Source organism: Nicotiana tabacum, chromosome 13 (genome assembly GCF_000715075.1).
Source record: "Nicotiana tabacum cultivar K326 chromosome 13, ASM71507v2, whole genome shotgun sequence".
NCBI classification, from domain to species: Eukaryota; Viridiplantae; Streptophyta; class Magnoliopsida; order Solanales; family Solanaceae; genus Nicotiana; species Nicotiana tabacum.
The window spans coordinates 17,669,970-17,686,422 of record NC_134092.1 but is presented as its reverse complement, the minus strand read 5'-3'; the positions used below and the strand labels follow the sequence as shown (position 1 = coordinate 17,686,422).

The window sequence follows — 16,453 nt, the reverse complement described above, 5'->3', positions numbered from 1 at the left end:
TGAGTTAGCATAATATATATATATATATATATATATATATATATATATATATGATTGGTTAATATGTCATTTCAAAAAAGCATGAAACGTTTCAAAACTGCATGGGAAAAAGCTAAATTTGAGATTCTCTGAATTCTAAAGTGACAAAAAGAGTCATTAATAGAAGAATCACATGCAGAGCTATATATGTTACTTTTAAGATACTTGTTTTAAGGATAATTTTGCTGTCCCTTAGCAGCTAATTTACTCACCAAAAAGAAAAAAAGAAGAAATTAAACAGAAATCCCAGTAAAACTTGACAATCAGTTTTTGGCCACAATGGAATGGAAAGGAAACAGCTGGAATAAGATCCATCATTTGAAGCCTCTACAGGTTGATGTGTTGGCCAAAGTAAATGGTATGCCAACCTTTATATGTGCTCTCTCTGCAAACAAGATTATACTGGTTTAAGTAACTGGAAAAAGTACACTGGAAAGGAACTTAATGTACGAAGAAGATAATAAATTCGTATATACTCTCAGAGATTTGTGCAGATAAGGACCTAAAAGGACTCCTTTAACTCAAGCTTGTCTTCTCCTGTCATTTCTGAAACATATTCTTTAATCCTTAGGACTGAATCTTCAAGTTGAGGGCTGCTATCCAGTGTGATAGACTTCAATGAAGTTATATCACCAAAACTCTCTGGGATCTCCGTAAGCTCAGTACAATATCGTAATTGTAATTCCTCGAGCACAGGAAACGATTCCTCTCCAACCTGCCATTCACAAAAAGACACACTATACAATGTTAGCACTTTGAGATTCTCGAATGTGACTTCTTCCATGTTCCATTCTGTCCCCTGGATGGTTAATCTGCGTAGACACAGTTCTTGAAGGTTGGGTAATCCCGCAATTCTTGATAGTGAATTGGATGTCAGATCAAACCCTCTCAGCTCCAATTTTTTCAAGCTCGAAAGGAAGTGAAAATCCCACTGATGTCTATGTGTACTGATGTGCCAAAAGTGATCCAAAAATGCGGAAACTTCTTCTAGTTCATTAAGGACGTCCAATCTTGGAAAATAAATCTGCTCTTTTATTGATCTGAAATTCCTTGGTATTCTAATGCTGAATTTAAGGCTTCGAAGATTGGGAAACCTTTTGAATATCTCCTTTCTGTCTTCCAAACAGAAAATGGTGGGATTATGTAATATTCTCAAATTCTCTAACTTCGACTCCTCTTCTAACACTGTTGGTTTGTCGATGGTCGGTTCAAAGAGAAAAAAACTATTCATTCTCACATGTTGTAGCTTTGGAAGACTCCAAATACTAGGTGATATTACCATTGTTGATCGACCATTATCCACCACCAGAGTTTCCAGATTCAAGAGGTTTGCAAATGATGGAGGGAAAGCTCTTGCCTTTGTCCGAATGTTTAAGCACCTCAAATGAACAAGCATGCCTATTTCATTCAGCAAAGAATCTGTCAATGTTATATCAGGTAGCTCCAACCTTTTAAGAAGCCTCAAGTGTCTTAGGTGACAGTTTTCAGGAAGCTTGCCATAAGGATTTTTAACAGTTTTCAGGAAGCTTGCCATGACTAGCTTCAAAGAGAGGAGGTGTTTAACATAAGGATTTTTCTTTTCTGGGCTGAACAGGACAAAATTTCTTTCTGAACGATCATAATGAATGGTCATTCCCCGTGGCATCAGATCTGAAGAAGAGGATGGATCACTTGAACTTATAAAGCTAAACAACTTTTCCTTTTCAGCTTTTCTCGAACAAAAATCATGCACAAGATCATGAATTTTGATACTCGGGTCCCTGATACCTCTCTCATTGAAAAGTATTACCAAGCTACTAGAAATTAACTCATCCACATAAGATTCCGATACTTCTTCCACACTCTTCATGTCATTTTGTTCCACAAACCCTTCGGCACTCCATAAGTCATTCAATTGAGAGATTTGAATATCTTCGTCCTTTGGGTAGCTTGCGAGGTAGAGCAAGCATGGCTTTAGGTGATCCAATAAATGGTCATAACTTAACTCTATAACCTCCATCACCTCCCCTTCATTCTTAAAGGATTTCAAATTATTTAAAACTTCCAGCCACAAATCCTCTTTCTTTTCCATCTTTGCAATGACTCCACCAATCAGATCAAGTGCCAAAGGAAGACCTTCACACTTTAGTGCTATTTCTTCTCCAACATCCTTTAGTTCATCAGGGCAGCTTTCTTCTCCGAATACCTTTTTCTCTAATAACTCCCAACTTTCTTCTTGTCTTAGCAATCGAAGGTTAAGAGGATCACTGTGATGTTTTCCATGCAAAGCCACTTTCTTTTCTCGACTTGTTAAAATAATTCTACTTCCTTTCTGAAAATCCTGAAAAGGCATTGTTAGCTCGTCCCATGCTTTAGTATCCCACAAGTCATCCAAAACAATAAGGTACCTCCTACTGTGCAGCTTTTTTCGAAGCTCATCATAAACATCAAAATTCTCAGTAAATTTTGCATCTAAACCAATGACTTGATTAAAAATTTTATGCAACACCTTTTTGCTGTCATACTCTTGGTCGACTGTGCACCATGCACGAATATCGAAATGACTAGTAACTGACTTATCATTGAATACTTTGTATGCAAGAGTAGTTTTACCTGCACCAGGCATGCCAATGATCGAAATAACATCTAGCTCTGCTAGTCGATTGGTAAGCTGTGAAATTATCAGGTTTTTCTCCTCCTCAAAGCCTACAATTATTTGCCCAACTTGCTTTCTTGATGACTTTCTTTCAACTGGTTTGTTGGGAGAGTTTACAACAATAAGACTCATGTTTTCTTGTACCTCTTTCTTGATAAGCTTGATCTTTTCTACGGTATCAGGTAGTAAGAAAATAAGCTGCAAGAGACCATGATCTCTGACAAGAATTGAATTGATGACATGTTCTGCCTCATATGCCACATCTAGAACACGAGTCCAAAGATCCCTATTCAATTCTTGCTCAACATTCCCAAAGAACGATCTTATGAACTGTAGGTATTCTTTTACCAATCCAATTTCTTCCTTTATCAAAGCAACTGCATAAGCATTGGAATTGAGCAAACCATTTAAGTTTATGAGTAGAAGATTCATGAAGAGTGATCCATCACTATTGGGGAAGCAAAGTTGATATGAGTCTTCAGGGGCTTTCAAGAAAACATGTTTGAGATTTCCTTCAGGAATTCAATATTTCCCAGCAAATCTAGACTTGCACAACTTGTTTCATTCGTATTCTCTTCATTTCTTGAGTTCTCTTCTAAATTGCGAACAAGAATGGATACATCCCTGGTAAGAGCTACAACATGTGATAAGAATACAAACAGTTTGTCGTGATGAATAATGTCTTTGGGCACATCTGTAAGAATAATCAATAAAAACTCTATCATGACATGAATGTTTTGAGCTGAAGTGCTAGCAGTAATAACATTAACCCTATGCTCTTGTAGATGAATCAGATATTCTCTAAGAATGTCTGGGGAGGCTTCTAAGAGCTGCTTATTGAAGTGTCCAACTTCTGCTGATTTTGAAGCTTTCAAATTTGTACAACATATGTGCATAACCTCCAGCTGAACAGGAACAATCTCCAGAAGCATATGAGCTAGCTTGACTTGAGAGACGTCATCTATCACATCAAACTGATAAGCCAAAAAGGCAAAACAGTAGTGTCGTAATTTCTCAGCCATAAGTTGAAACTGAGGTAAGACATATTCAAATGTCTCATACTCAATGTAACCATTTACTTTTAGCCCATGGAAATCTCTTAAATTACCACATACATTCTCAAGAACCTCATATTCAGTCTTTAATGGGCAAATCAACTCAGCAAACAACTTGGATTGATCATGGAGATACACGAGGAGGGTGTCCAAAAATTCGACCAACTGATCCTCAGTCATAGACTCATAGTTGCACTTGGTTCAGAATTATGATATGAGCTGAGACAACTTTCCATTTTTTCCGGGAGGTAAGGAGCGACATCATCCGTCAATTTACGCAGCATGTCATCTTCACTCTGATGAAAAAGTGACTGAACCAAATCATGAACCTCATATGATATGCACAATGTAGGTCAAACATCGAATGGTGTGTGTGGAGCAATTATTTTGATGAATAACAACTTTCTGTACAATTAGACCCTAACACCAGAAATGTCAATCATAATCACACAAATGTCTAGACACGAAATCATACACATAATATCCCACATAATTATTAATATTTAAAAGAAGTTTATAAGATTATAAACTTATTTCCAACTCTTGGATATAAGAATGACCTTTGATTATATTGAACAAATATAGCTACCACAAACAGAGACAAAATCAGTAATTTTTCAGCATCACAGACATAATTAAAATATGGCGGAATAACTAAAAAATAAATTCTAAACTTGACATGGATTATTAGTTACACCCCTAAACTATTCGTGGTCTTATTTACCTCCGTGGACGCTGATGTGGCAAAGAGAGTGGGTGTACTTTCTTTTAAGCACGTGGAAGTGAAGAAAATTGAAAAATCATCTTCCAAGTAGGTTATTTTTTAACTTTTAATTGTCATATAGTCATATATAATGATTTATTTGTTACAATTATGTATTTCTTCTTGCTTCATCTTAATATATAATGTGGACTTTACTCTAACTTTTATTCTTTTTTATTTCTTCTATAGATATAATGTCTATTTGTTCCAACTGCATATTTCTTCTTTTTTTGGGGGCCAAATTTGTAAAAGTTTGGTTGGAACTCCATCATTTTAACCAAATAGAAACTTCTAGCAAAAGTAATGAAGTACTAGTTGTGTATTTTCCGATATTTTTTTTTAGATATAATGTCTATTTATTTTAATTGCATGTTTTTATTTTCGAGTCAAATTAGTAAAAAAAAAATGGCCACATCTCCATTATTTTTTACCAAATAAACGGTATAGCCAAAATAATGTTTGCAACTGTACATTCTTTTTATTTCTTCTTTTGATGCAATGACTATTGATTTCAACTTTGTATTTTTATTTTTTCCGGTAATATCTGTAAAAAAAATAATTTTAGAGCTATATAAAAAATTATAGCCAAAATAATAAAAATCAACTATGTATTCTTTATATCTTTTTATATGCCTTGACAATTTATTTCAACTGTATAAATTTTTATTTTCAGGTCAAATTCAAAAAATAATAAATAAAACTTTATTATTTTTAGTCAAATAAAAAAATGGAAAAGGGCCTCCTTTAATCTTTTGGTCTAAAAATACCCATAACGTTTTATTTTTTGCTCACATATATCCTTGTAACTAACAGAACATGGGTGGTAAATTTTGGCACTTTAAAATATCCATGTGGTATATTTTAAGCTTGGCACGTGTATTTTTTATAAATAAAATTAAAACCCACCCATTTTCTTGTAACCCAACCCACCTAAGTCCCTATAACCCGCGGGTGGCTTCCCTCTTCTTTTAGAATTGACCACTTCAATAATGGAGGTAAGCAGAATAGACCCATCTCATTCTTCTCCTTCTTCCCGTCAGATAACCATAAATTTTCTTTTCTTTTTTTTTCATTCTATAGTCATTAAAAAAAAGATTCTAAGAAGAAGAAGAAAGAGAGGAATCAGTAGTAGAAGAAGGATAAGATGAAGCCATGGGACATGTGAAGAAAACTGGAAACGAAAGCTGAAGAAGTAGAAAAAGAAATATCCAATAGAACTCTTTAAATTGAGATCTGAGAAGTTGTTGAAAAGATTCCAGTACAAATTCAATTTTTCAGTTACAGATCACATCCGATTTGCAATTTTATTTTTATAATAATTTCAACTCCATCTTCATGTTTCAAGATCAAATCTGTAAAACCAATCTAAATCAACTATGCGTTTCATAAATAAATAAACAAAATCTTCATCCTCCTAATTTCATTTCTAACCGAAAGAAAGACTATGGTGGCAAAGATAATTAGAGTGGAAGACATCAGAAATAATGGAGAGAGAACTAGTGTTTGTCTGAAGAGAAAAATTAAGAATTTACTAAAAGGATCAATAAATTCTTATTTGTGTTTGATCTGGCAAGAATATTATAAGAGTATTTTAGATGATAAAAAAGAATCCAAGTCTAATAAAAAGGGTGGATGATGGGGACTTGGGTGTGTTGGGTTGTAAGAAAATGGGTGGGTTTTAATTTTGTTTATAAGAAATACACATGGTAAGCTTAAAAAATGTCATGAATATTTTAAAGTGCCAAAATTCATCATCTATGTTCTATTAGTTTCAAGGGTATATGTGAGTCAAAAATAAAAAGTTAAGGATATATTTAGACCAAAAGGTTAACGGAGGGCATTTGTGAGTCATTCTCAATACGTTATGGGTATTTTTGACCATTTTCCGTAAAAATAATTAGCCTAAATAATGTAGTTCTAGCCAAGTTTTATTATAAATATTATTCGAAAAAGATTATCTAAAACAATAACACACTTAAAAAGGTATAAAATATTTATTTTTTTTCAAAAAATGCCACATGGACAAGAAAATCCACGTGAGAGGCGAGTGCATGCCACTTAGGGGTGGCAAATGGGCGGGTTGGGCTAAATTTGAGCGGGTCAAGATGGGTTAGGTCAATAAATGAGTCATTGCATGTAACGACTCAGCCGGTCATTTTGAGTGTTATAACCTTTTTCCCCCATTTACTGCTCAATTTATGCTATATAGTTGTTTTATGACTTACTGGGTTAGTTGATTCGGGTCCGGAAGGAATTCGGAATGAAATGAGACACTTAGTCTCATAATTGAAAATTTAAGTTAGAAAAATATACCGGATATAGACCTATGTGTAAATGACCTCGGATTTGAATTTTTATGATTCCAATAGCTCTGTATGGTGATTTTGGGCTTAGGAGAGTGCCCGGAATATTATTTGGAGGTCCGTAGTGGAATTAGGCTTGAAAAGCCGAAAGTTTAATTTTTGGGAAGTTTGACCGGGGGGTTGACTTTTTGATATCGGGGTCAAAATCCGATTTTGAAAATTTGATGTCACGACCCCAAATTCCCTCCGTAGGATGTCGTGATAGCACCTAATCTCTAAGACTAGGTAAGCCTAACAATGCGGAATAACAATAAATATCTGAAATAAATAAACTACAATTCAAACAATTTCAACTCCCAAAACCCGGTAGAAATAAATTACAAGCTTCTAAGAATTTATTCTCAATGTCTCTATATATCAAAGTCTAAATAAAAATAAGGAAGCAATATAAAAATGATATAAGGGGACTCCGGAATCTGCAGATGCTGGCAGATATACCTCGAAGTCTCCGTGCACAAGTAACTCACTGACGTCTAGGCTGGTAAGATGTACCTGAATTTGCACAAAAAGATATGCAGAAGCGTAGTATGAGTACACCACAGCGGTACCCGGTAAGTGTCAAGTCTAACCTCGGTAGAGTAGTGACGAGATCAGGCCAGGCCCTACTAGAGAATAAATAATGGCATGGTAAAATGTTTAAACAATATTGTAAGATAAAATGACAATGGAAATGAATCAAGTAGTATGTCACATTTAATTACACCAAATAATGGCAAATAAATACCTCATGGAAACAAAACAAAATTCTTTTCAACTTTAAGAAAATCACAACAATAATCAAAGGCAACGGTGGCCATAAATCAATATCAACAAGGGCACTCCCCCGAGGTAACGACTCGTAGTCCCAAATCATAAACAAATTCACAATATCTCATTTTCTTATCTCACCGCGAGAGCCTTCACAATTTATTTTAAAGAAAATATTTTTCCAGAAATAGCATCCCGCGTTTTAGCTATCCTTATCACACCGCATGACTTCTAGTACTCCCCCCTACTATCCACGCGTATCAAGCCACCCTTATCTCACCGCATGCGTTTCAATACCCAGACTTTATACCACCGCATGCGTATCAATATCACAATCACAATTTGCACCTCAAGTGCTAAAATAATTTAACTTGCAAAACTAATTCAACAACAATATTTTTCCACAATAAAGATCTCACGGCTCACGCCAAAATAAATTATCAATAATATTCTTCCACAATAAAGAACTCACGGCTCCATCACAATGAATACGAAAATCTTACAAAAATATTCAAGAATAAATAATTCAGGAAAATAATATTTCAAAATCTTTAATACGTTGCTTCAATATCAAATTTAAAATTGTCTAATACTTAATATTAATAATATTTAATTTTAAAAAAATCAACCTTCAAATAATGCACAGAATAAAAGAAACCAAGTTTCAACTAAACAGGTAAAACAATTAGCAGGAAAAGGTCAAACAAATTTAAGGTTTATATTTCAAATTAATGATGAAGAATATAACAAGATAAAATAATTTAATAAATGCGCAACAGTGATCTACACAATTTAAAACTTTAATACTTCACATTTAGCCCGTGTACACACTCGTCACCTCGTGTACACGACTTTCAACACATTTCAATAATCATATTAATATCAATCTTAGGGAAAATTTTCCCCACACAAGGTTAGACAAGTCACTTACCTCGACTTGCTCAAATTTAACCAAGTATTATGCTTTTCCTCGATTTTTCGACTCCGATCGACTCGTATCTAGTCATAATTAATTCGATATAATCAACAAAAATTATAGGAATCAATTTCATAAAAAAAATATTATATTTTTCAATAAAATCCGAAATTAGCTCAAACATTGCTCGTGGGGCCCACACCTCGGAATCCAAAAAAATTTATAAAATCCGACAACCTATTCAATTACGAGTCCAACCATACTAGTTTCACTCAAATCCGACTCCGGATCGACACCGAAATCTCAAAAATTTATTTCTATGAGATTTCTAAAACTTTCTCAAATTTCTATTTCAAAACACTAATTAAATGGTGAAAACAATGATATATTCGTGTATATTGACCAAATCCTAGATAGAATCACTTACCCAATATTTTTCCTTGAAAATATATCAAAATCGCCTCTCTTCAAGCTCTAATTCGTCAAAAGGGCAAATGGGATGAAGTCCCCTGTTTTTCTAACTTATAGATTTGTCAGGGAGATCGATTTGTCAGGAGGCTCGCTATGTCAGGAGGCTCGATTTGTCAGAGAGCTCGATTTGTCAGGGAGCTCGATTTTGTCAGGGAGCTCGATTTGTCAGGGATCTCGATTTTGTCAGGGAGCTCGATTTGTCAGGGAGCTCGTTTTGTCAGGGAGCTCGATTTTATCAGGGAGCTCGATTTATCAGGGAGCTCGATTTTGTTAGGGAGCTCAATTTTGACAGGCAACCCGATTTTGACAGGCATCCCGATTTTGACAGCATTTCCAGCAGAAAAATTGCAGCAGCTAAGTCCCACTTTTGATCCGTTAATCATCCGAAACTCACCCGAGGTCCTCGGGACCTCAACCCAATACACCAACAAGTCCTAAAATATCATACGAACTTATTTGAAACCTCAAATCACATCAAACAACGCTAAAATCACGAATCATGCTCCAATTCAAGCTTAATGAAACTTAGAATTTCCAACTTCTACATTCGATGTCAAAACCTATCAAATCAAGTCCGATTGACCTCAAATTTTGCACCCAAGTCATAAATGACATAACGGAGTTGTAAAAATTTTCAGTACTGGATTCCGACCTTGATATCAAAAAGTCAACTCCCCGGTCAAACTTCCAAACTTTAAATTCCTATTTTAGCCATTTCAAGCCTAATTTCACTACGGACTTCCAAATAAAATTTCGATCACGCTCCTAAGTTCAAAATCACCATACGGAGCTGTTGGAATTATCAAAACTCTATTCCGGGGCCATCTGCATATAATTCGACATCCGATCACTATTTGAACTTAAACCATCAAAATTCCATATCACATTAGGGACCTCGGAATTTGATTCCTGGCATACGCCCAAATCCCAAATCACGATACATACCTATCGGAACTGTCAAAATACTGATCCGAGTCCGTTTGCTCAAAATATTGACCAAAGTCAACTCAGTTGAGCTTTAATGTTCTAATTCATATTTTAATCCATTTTGCACCTAAAAACTTTTCGAAAAATTTTACGGACTGCGCACGCAAGTCGATGAATGATAAATAGTACTTTTTGAGGTCTTAGAACACAGAATTAATTATTAAATTTAAAGATGACATTTTGGGTCATCACATTCCCCACTTCTAAAACAAACGTTCGTCCTCGAACGGAGTTAGAAAAAAATACCTGAGCTGGTGAATAAGTGTGGATAACAGTTGCGCATATCATGTTCGGTCTCCCAAGTCACCTCCTCGACCAGATGACCCCTCTATTGAACCTTCATGGAAGCAATATTCTTTGACCTCAGCTTTTGAACCTACCTATCTAAAATAGCCATTGGTTCCTTAACATAAGATAGATCTTTGTCCAACTAAACCGAACTGAAATCTAACACATGAGACAGATCGTCGTGATATTTCTGAAGCATAGAAACATGGAATACCGGATAAACTGCAGAGAGACTAAGTGGTAGCGCAAGTCTGTAAGCCACCTCTCCAACTCTTTCAAGAATCTCAAAAGGCCCAATATATCTAGGGCTCAACTTGCCCTTCTTCCCGAACCTCATCACACCCTTTATAGGCGAAACCCGGAGCAATACCCGCTCACCAACCATGAATTCAACATCACGAACCTTCCGATCCGCATAACTCTTCTGTCTAGATTGGGCTGTACGAAGTCGATCCTGAATCAACTTAACCTTTTCCAAGGCATCCTGAACCAAGTTTGTACCCAATAGTCTAGCCTCGCCCGGTTCGAACCAACCCACTGGAGACCGGCACCGCCTACCATATAAAGCCTCATACGGAGCCATCTGAATGCTTGACTGGTAACTGTTGTTGTAAGCAAACTCCGCAAGTGGTAAGAATTGATCCCAATTTCACCTATAGGTCATGATGGTGCCCAACACTATAGCTAGGCAAGCCAACTAATAAGTCATACGTACATTGGTTAAACTTTTATTCCAAGAAAATAATAAAATACCAACTTCTACCAATGTGTGTGTGCCAAGACCCGGTGTCATAAGTGCATGAGCATCTGGTCTATCATACAAAACTCCAAATACTGTCTAAATTGAAATAGACAGAATATAAATATAAGAAGAGACACTGGTAGCTGCAGAACGGCTCAGAAAGGCAGCTCACCACTATGCCTCGGGATGATGTGGGTATGTGATGATAGGTCCTCCACTAGTACCTGTCTAAGATCCTGCACAAAAAGTGCAGCAAGTGTAGTATGAGTACGTAAACAACGTGTACCCAGTAAGTATCAAGCCTAATCTCGAAGTGGTAGAGACGAGATGGCCGACTTTGACACTCACTATGGGTCAATAATAATAACTGAAATATAACTAGAATATTTAAATCAGCATGATTTACAGAATTTACAATAATTTGTTTAATCAGCAGAGATAATCAAATTCCTTTAAATGTAACAATTCTTAATATATTAATTAAATTCCTTCAATTCAGAAAAATTCCAATTTATCAATTTAAATCTCATTTACAGGAGTAACAATTAATTCTATAAACAAGCAAGAATAATAATTCATTAAATTTCAAGAATTTTCCAATTTATTAATTAGCTTCTCAAGCTGAAATAAATTATTAAAGTATCGTATAATTATTATTATTAAGCACGATTTCTGTCGAGGACGTACGTCCCGATCCAGAGTGTCGTGTACACTGCCGAGGGACGTGCGGCGCGATCCATAGATGCATCTATCCTGCCGAGGCATTCGGCCCGCTATACAAGAAAGGAGGACATTTTCTTATGTGCCTCCGGAAGGACAGTATGTTTATTATAAGATAAATTTGGGAGGAGAACAATTTCTTTTAATAATTAATTGATTTAAATAGAAAATCAAGCCTATGAGATTTCCATCCTTTAATATCTTCATCAAATAATTCACAATATATTCATATATATCAATTAATATTATATATATCAATTAATATTAATTAATCAAAGAATATAATTTACACAATTAAGGCATGCTTTGAGTTCTAAACTACCCGGACTTTACCATTAATAGTAGCTACGCACGAACTCTCGTCACCACGTGCGTACGTAGCCCCCCACAATTAGAAATAATTATTTAATTTTAATCACCTATGAGGTAATTTTCCCCTCACAAGATTAGACAAGAGACTTACCTCATCTTGCTCCAATTTAATCCACAATTTTGCCTTTTCCACGATTATCCAATTCTGTCTGGCTCGAATCTAGCCAAAATAATTCGATACAATCACTAAAAATTATAGGAAATAAATTCTATAAGGAAATACTACATTTTTAATAAAAGTCCCAAAATTAATTAAAAATTCGCTCACGGGGCCCACATCTCGGAATCCGGCAAAAGTTATGAAATCTGATAACCCATTCAATTACGAGTCCAACCATACCAGTTTTACTCAATTCCGACTCCGAATCGATACCGAAATCTCAAAATTTCGTTTCTATGAGATTTCTAAACTTTTACAAATCTCAAATCTCAAAACACTAATTAAATTGTGAAAAACAATGATACACTTGTATATGTACACCAAATACGAGTTAGAATCACTTACCCCCAATGTTTTTCCCTTGAAAATCTGCCAATAGTCATCTCTGCTCAAGTTCAAGTTCGTCAAAAATGGCAAATGGGACAAATGCCCTCTTTTTATAAAACTGCCCAACAGCCTTCGGAACTGGTCCTCGAACTGGGCCTCGATCACGGCATCGAACATGTACCCTCGATCAGGGCATCGAGGTTGTACCTTCGATCATGGCTTCGATACACTAGCTCGAGCCTGTACCTCGTCAACCCTGGGCTCGATATCTGGGCTCGATCACAGCTCAGAATGTCCAACATAAGAGGAAAAATTGCAGCAGCTTTTTAACTCAAATTTTTGATCCGCTAACCATCCGAAACTCATCCGAGGCCCTCGGGACCTCAACCAAATATACCAATAAGTCCTAAAATATCATACGAACTTAGTCGAACCTCTAAATCACATCAAACAACGCTAAAATCATGAATCATACCCCAATTCAAGCTTAATGAAACTAAGAGTTTTCAACTTCTACATTCAATGCCGCAACCTATCAAATCAACTCCGATTGACCTCAAATTTTACACACAAGTCATAAATTACATAACGGAGCTATGAAAATTTTCGGAACTGGATTCCGACTCCGGTATCAAAAAGTCAACTCCCCGGTCAAACTTTCAAACTTTAAATTCCTATTTTAGCCATTTCAAGCCTAATTTCACTACGGACTTCCAAATAAAATTCCGATCACGCTCCTAAGTCCAAAATCACCATACGGAGCTGTTGGAATCATCAAAATTCTATTCCGGGATCATTTTCTCAAAATATTGACCGAAGTCAAACTTAGCACTTTAAGGCCAACTTAAGGAACCAAGTGTTCCGGTTTCACCTCAAACACTTTCAAATCCCGAATCAACCATCCCCGCAAGTCATAAATCATTACAAGCACCTACGGTAAGTTTTATTTTAGGGAACGGGCTTCTAAAAGTTAAAATGACCGGTTGGGTCATTACATTCTCCACCTCTTAAACAAACTTTCGTCCTCGAACGGGTTTAGAATTATACCTGAAGTGCTGAATAAGTCTGGATATCTGCTCCGCATGTTTTCCTCGATCTCCCAAATCGCTTCCTCGACTGGTTGGCCCCTCCACTGGACTTTTACTGCAGAAATCTTCTTGGATCTCAACTGGCGTACCTGTTTATCAACAATGGCAATTGGCTCCTCTTCATAACCCAAGCTATTATCTAGCTGAACTGTGCTGAAGTCTAACACATGTGATAGGTCGGCATTATACTTCCGGAGCATAGATACGTGAAAAACCGGATGAACTCCCGATAGGCTGGGAGGCAAGGCAAGCTCATAAGCAACCTCCCCAACTCGTTTCAACACCTCAAATGGGCCTATAAACCTTGGACTCAACTTGCCCTTCTTCCCGAATCTCATAATTCCCTTCATCGGCGAAACCTTCAAGAGAACTTTTTCACCTACCATAAATGATATATCACACGCTTTCTGATCCGCGTAACTCTTTTGTCTGGACTATGCTGTACGAAGTCGCTCCTGAATCAACTTTACCTTTTCCAAGGCATCCCTTACCAAATTAGTACCATATAACTTAGCCTCACCTGGCTCAAACCATCCGATAGGTGAACGACATCGCCAACCATATAAAGCCTCAAATGGAGCCATCTCGATGTTGGATTGGTAAATGTTATTATAAGCAAACTCGGCCAAAGGCAGGAAACGATCCCACTGACCTCCAAAGTCAATCACACATGCCCTGAGCATATCCTCCAAAATCTGAATTGTCCTCTCTGACTGTCCATCGGTCTGCGGATGAAAGGCTGTGCTGAGCTCTACACGGGTCCCCAACTCACTCTGTACTGCTCTCCAGAAATGTGAAGTAAACTGAGGGCCTCTATCTAATATGATGGAAATTGGCACACTGTGCAACCGAACTATATCCTGAATATAAATCTGGGCCAACCTCTCTGAAATATACGTAGTCACAACAGGAATAAAATGTGCCGACTTGGTCAACCTGTCAACAATCACCCAAACTGCATCAAACTTCCTCAAGGTCCGCGGTAACCCAACTACAAAATCCATAGTAATTCGTTCCCATTTCCACTCTGGTATGGTCATCTGCTGGAGTAGGCCACCTGGCCTCTGGTGCTCATATTTAACTTGCTGGCAATTTAGACACCGAGCTACATACTCAAATATGTCCTTTTTTATTCGTCGCCACCAATAATGTTGCCTCAAGTCATGATACATCTTAGTAGCACCTGGATGAATAGAATATCGAGAACTGTGTGCCTCTTTCAGGATCTTTTTCCTCAGCCCATCCACATTAGGAACACATAGAGGATCCTGGAGTCGCAGAACATCATCCGCTCTAATAGTAACTTCCTTGGTATCACCTCGTAGTACCGTTTCACGAAGAACCACCAGGTGTGGGTCATCATACTAGCGAGCCTTGATCTGCTCCAATAGTGAAGATTGGGCCACAACACATGCAAGAACTCGGCTGGGCTCTGAAATGTCCAGCCTCACAAGTCTATTAGCCAAGGACTGAATATCTGAGGCTAATGGCCTTTCCTCTACTGAAATGAAAGCCAAACTACCCATACTCTACGCCTTTCTGCTCAAGGCATCTGCAACCACATTTGCTTTGCCCAGATGATACAAGATAGTAATATCATAATCTTTTAGTAACTCCAGCCATCTACGCTGCCTCAAATTTAGATCCCTCTGCTTGAACAAATGCTGCAAATTGCGATGATCAGTGTAAACTTCACAAGACACCCCATAAAGATAATGCCTCCAAATCTTAAGAGCGTGAACAATCGCAGCTAACTCCAAATCATGTACCGGATAATTCTTTTCGTGGGGCTTCAGCTGACGTGAAACATATGCAATAACTTGCCCTTCCTGCATCAATACACAACCTAAGCCAACGCACGAAGCGTCGCAATACACTGTATACATCCCCGAACCAGAAGGCAACACTAACACTGGTGATGTAGTCAATGATGTCTTGAGCTTCTGAAAGCTCACCTCACAATCATCGGACCATCGGAATGGAGCACCCTTCTGGGTTAATTTGGTCAAAGGTGCTGCAATAGATGAAAAACCTTCCACGAACCGACGATAATAACCTGCCAAACCCAGAAAACTCCTGATCTCCATCGCCGAAGTAGGACGATGCCAATTCTGAACTGCCTCAATCTTTTTGGGATCAACTTTCATACCTTCGCCCGATATGATATGTCCCAAAAATGCTATAGACTCTAGCCAAAACTCACATTTAGAGAACTTAGCATATAGCTTTTGTTCCCGCAATGTCTGAAGCACTACTCTCATATGTTGCTCATGCTCCTCCTTACTACGTGAGTAGATCAAAATGTCATCAATGAAGACAATGACAAATGAGTTAATATATGGCCTGAATACCCTGTTCATCAGATCCATAAACGCTGCTGGGGCATTAGTTAAACCAAAAGACATTATCAGAAACTCATAATTACCATATCTAGTACGGAAAGCAGTCTTCGGAATATCCGAATCCCGAATCTTCAACTGATGGTACCCCGACCTCAAGTCGATCTTAGAGAATACCCTAGCACCCTGCAACTGGTCAAATAGATCATCAATACGCGGCAACGGGTACTTGTTCTTAATAGTGACTTTGTTCAATTGGCGATAATCAATACACATCTGCATTGTTCCATCCTTCTTTTTCACAAATAATACTGGTGCACCCCAAGGCGATACACTCGGTCTGACGAACCCTTTGGCTAGTAACTCTTCAAGCTGTTCTTTCAATTCTTTCAGAGCCATGCGATACAGTGGGATAGATATAGGCTGGGTATCTGAAGCCAA

The 16,453-nt window shown here is 37.2% G+C and overlaps 1 protein-coding gene across 1 annotated transcript; it reads right to left on the bottom strand.

The window, feature by feature from the left end:
- Nucleotides 1–541: 541 nt before the first annotated feature.
- Nucleotides 542–3,106, bottom strand: LOC107807496 (putative late blight resistance protein homolog R1B-23). Its single transcript, XM_075228646.1, has one exon. The coding sequence runs from the start codon at nucleotides 3,104–3,106 to the stop codon at nucleotides 542–544; it is 2,565 nt and encodes an 854-aa protein (XP_075084747.1).
- Nucleotides 3,107–16,453: the final 13,347 nt, after the last annotated feature.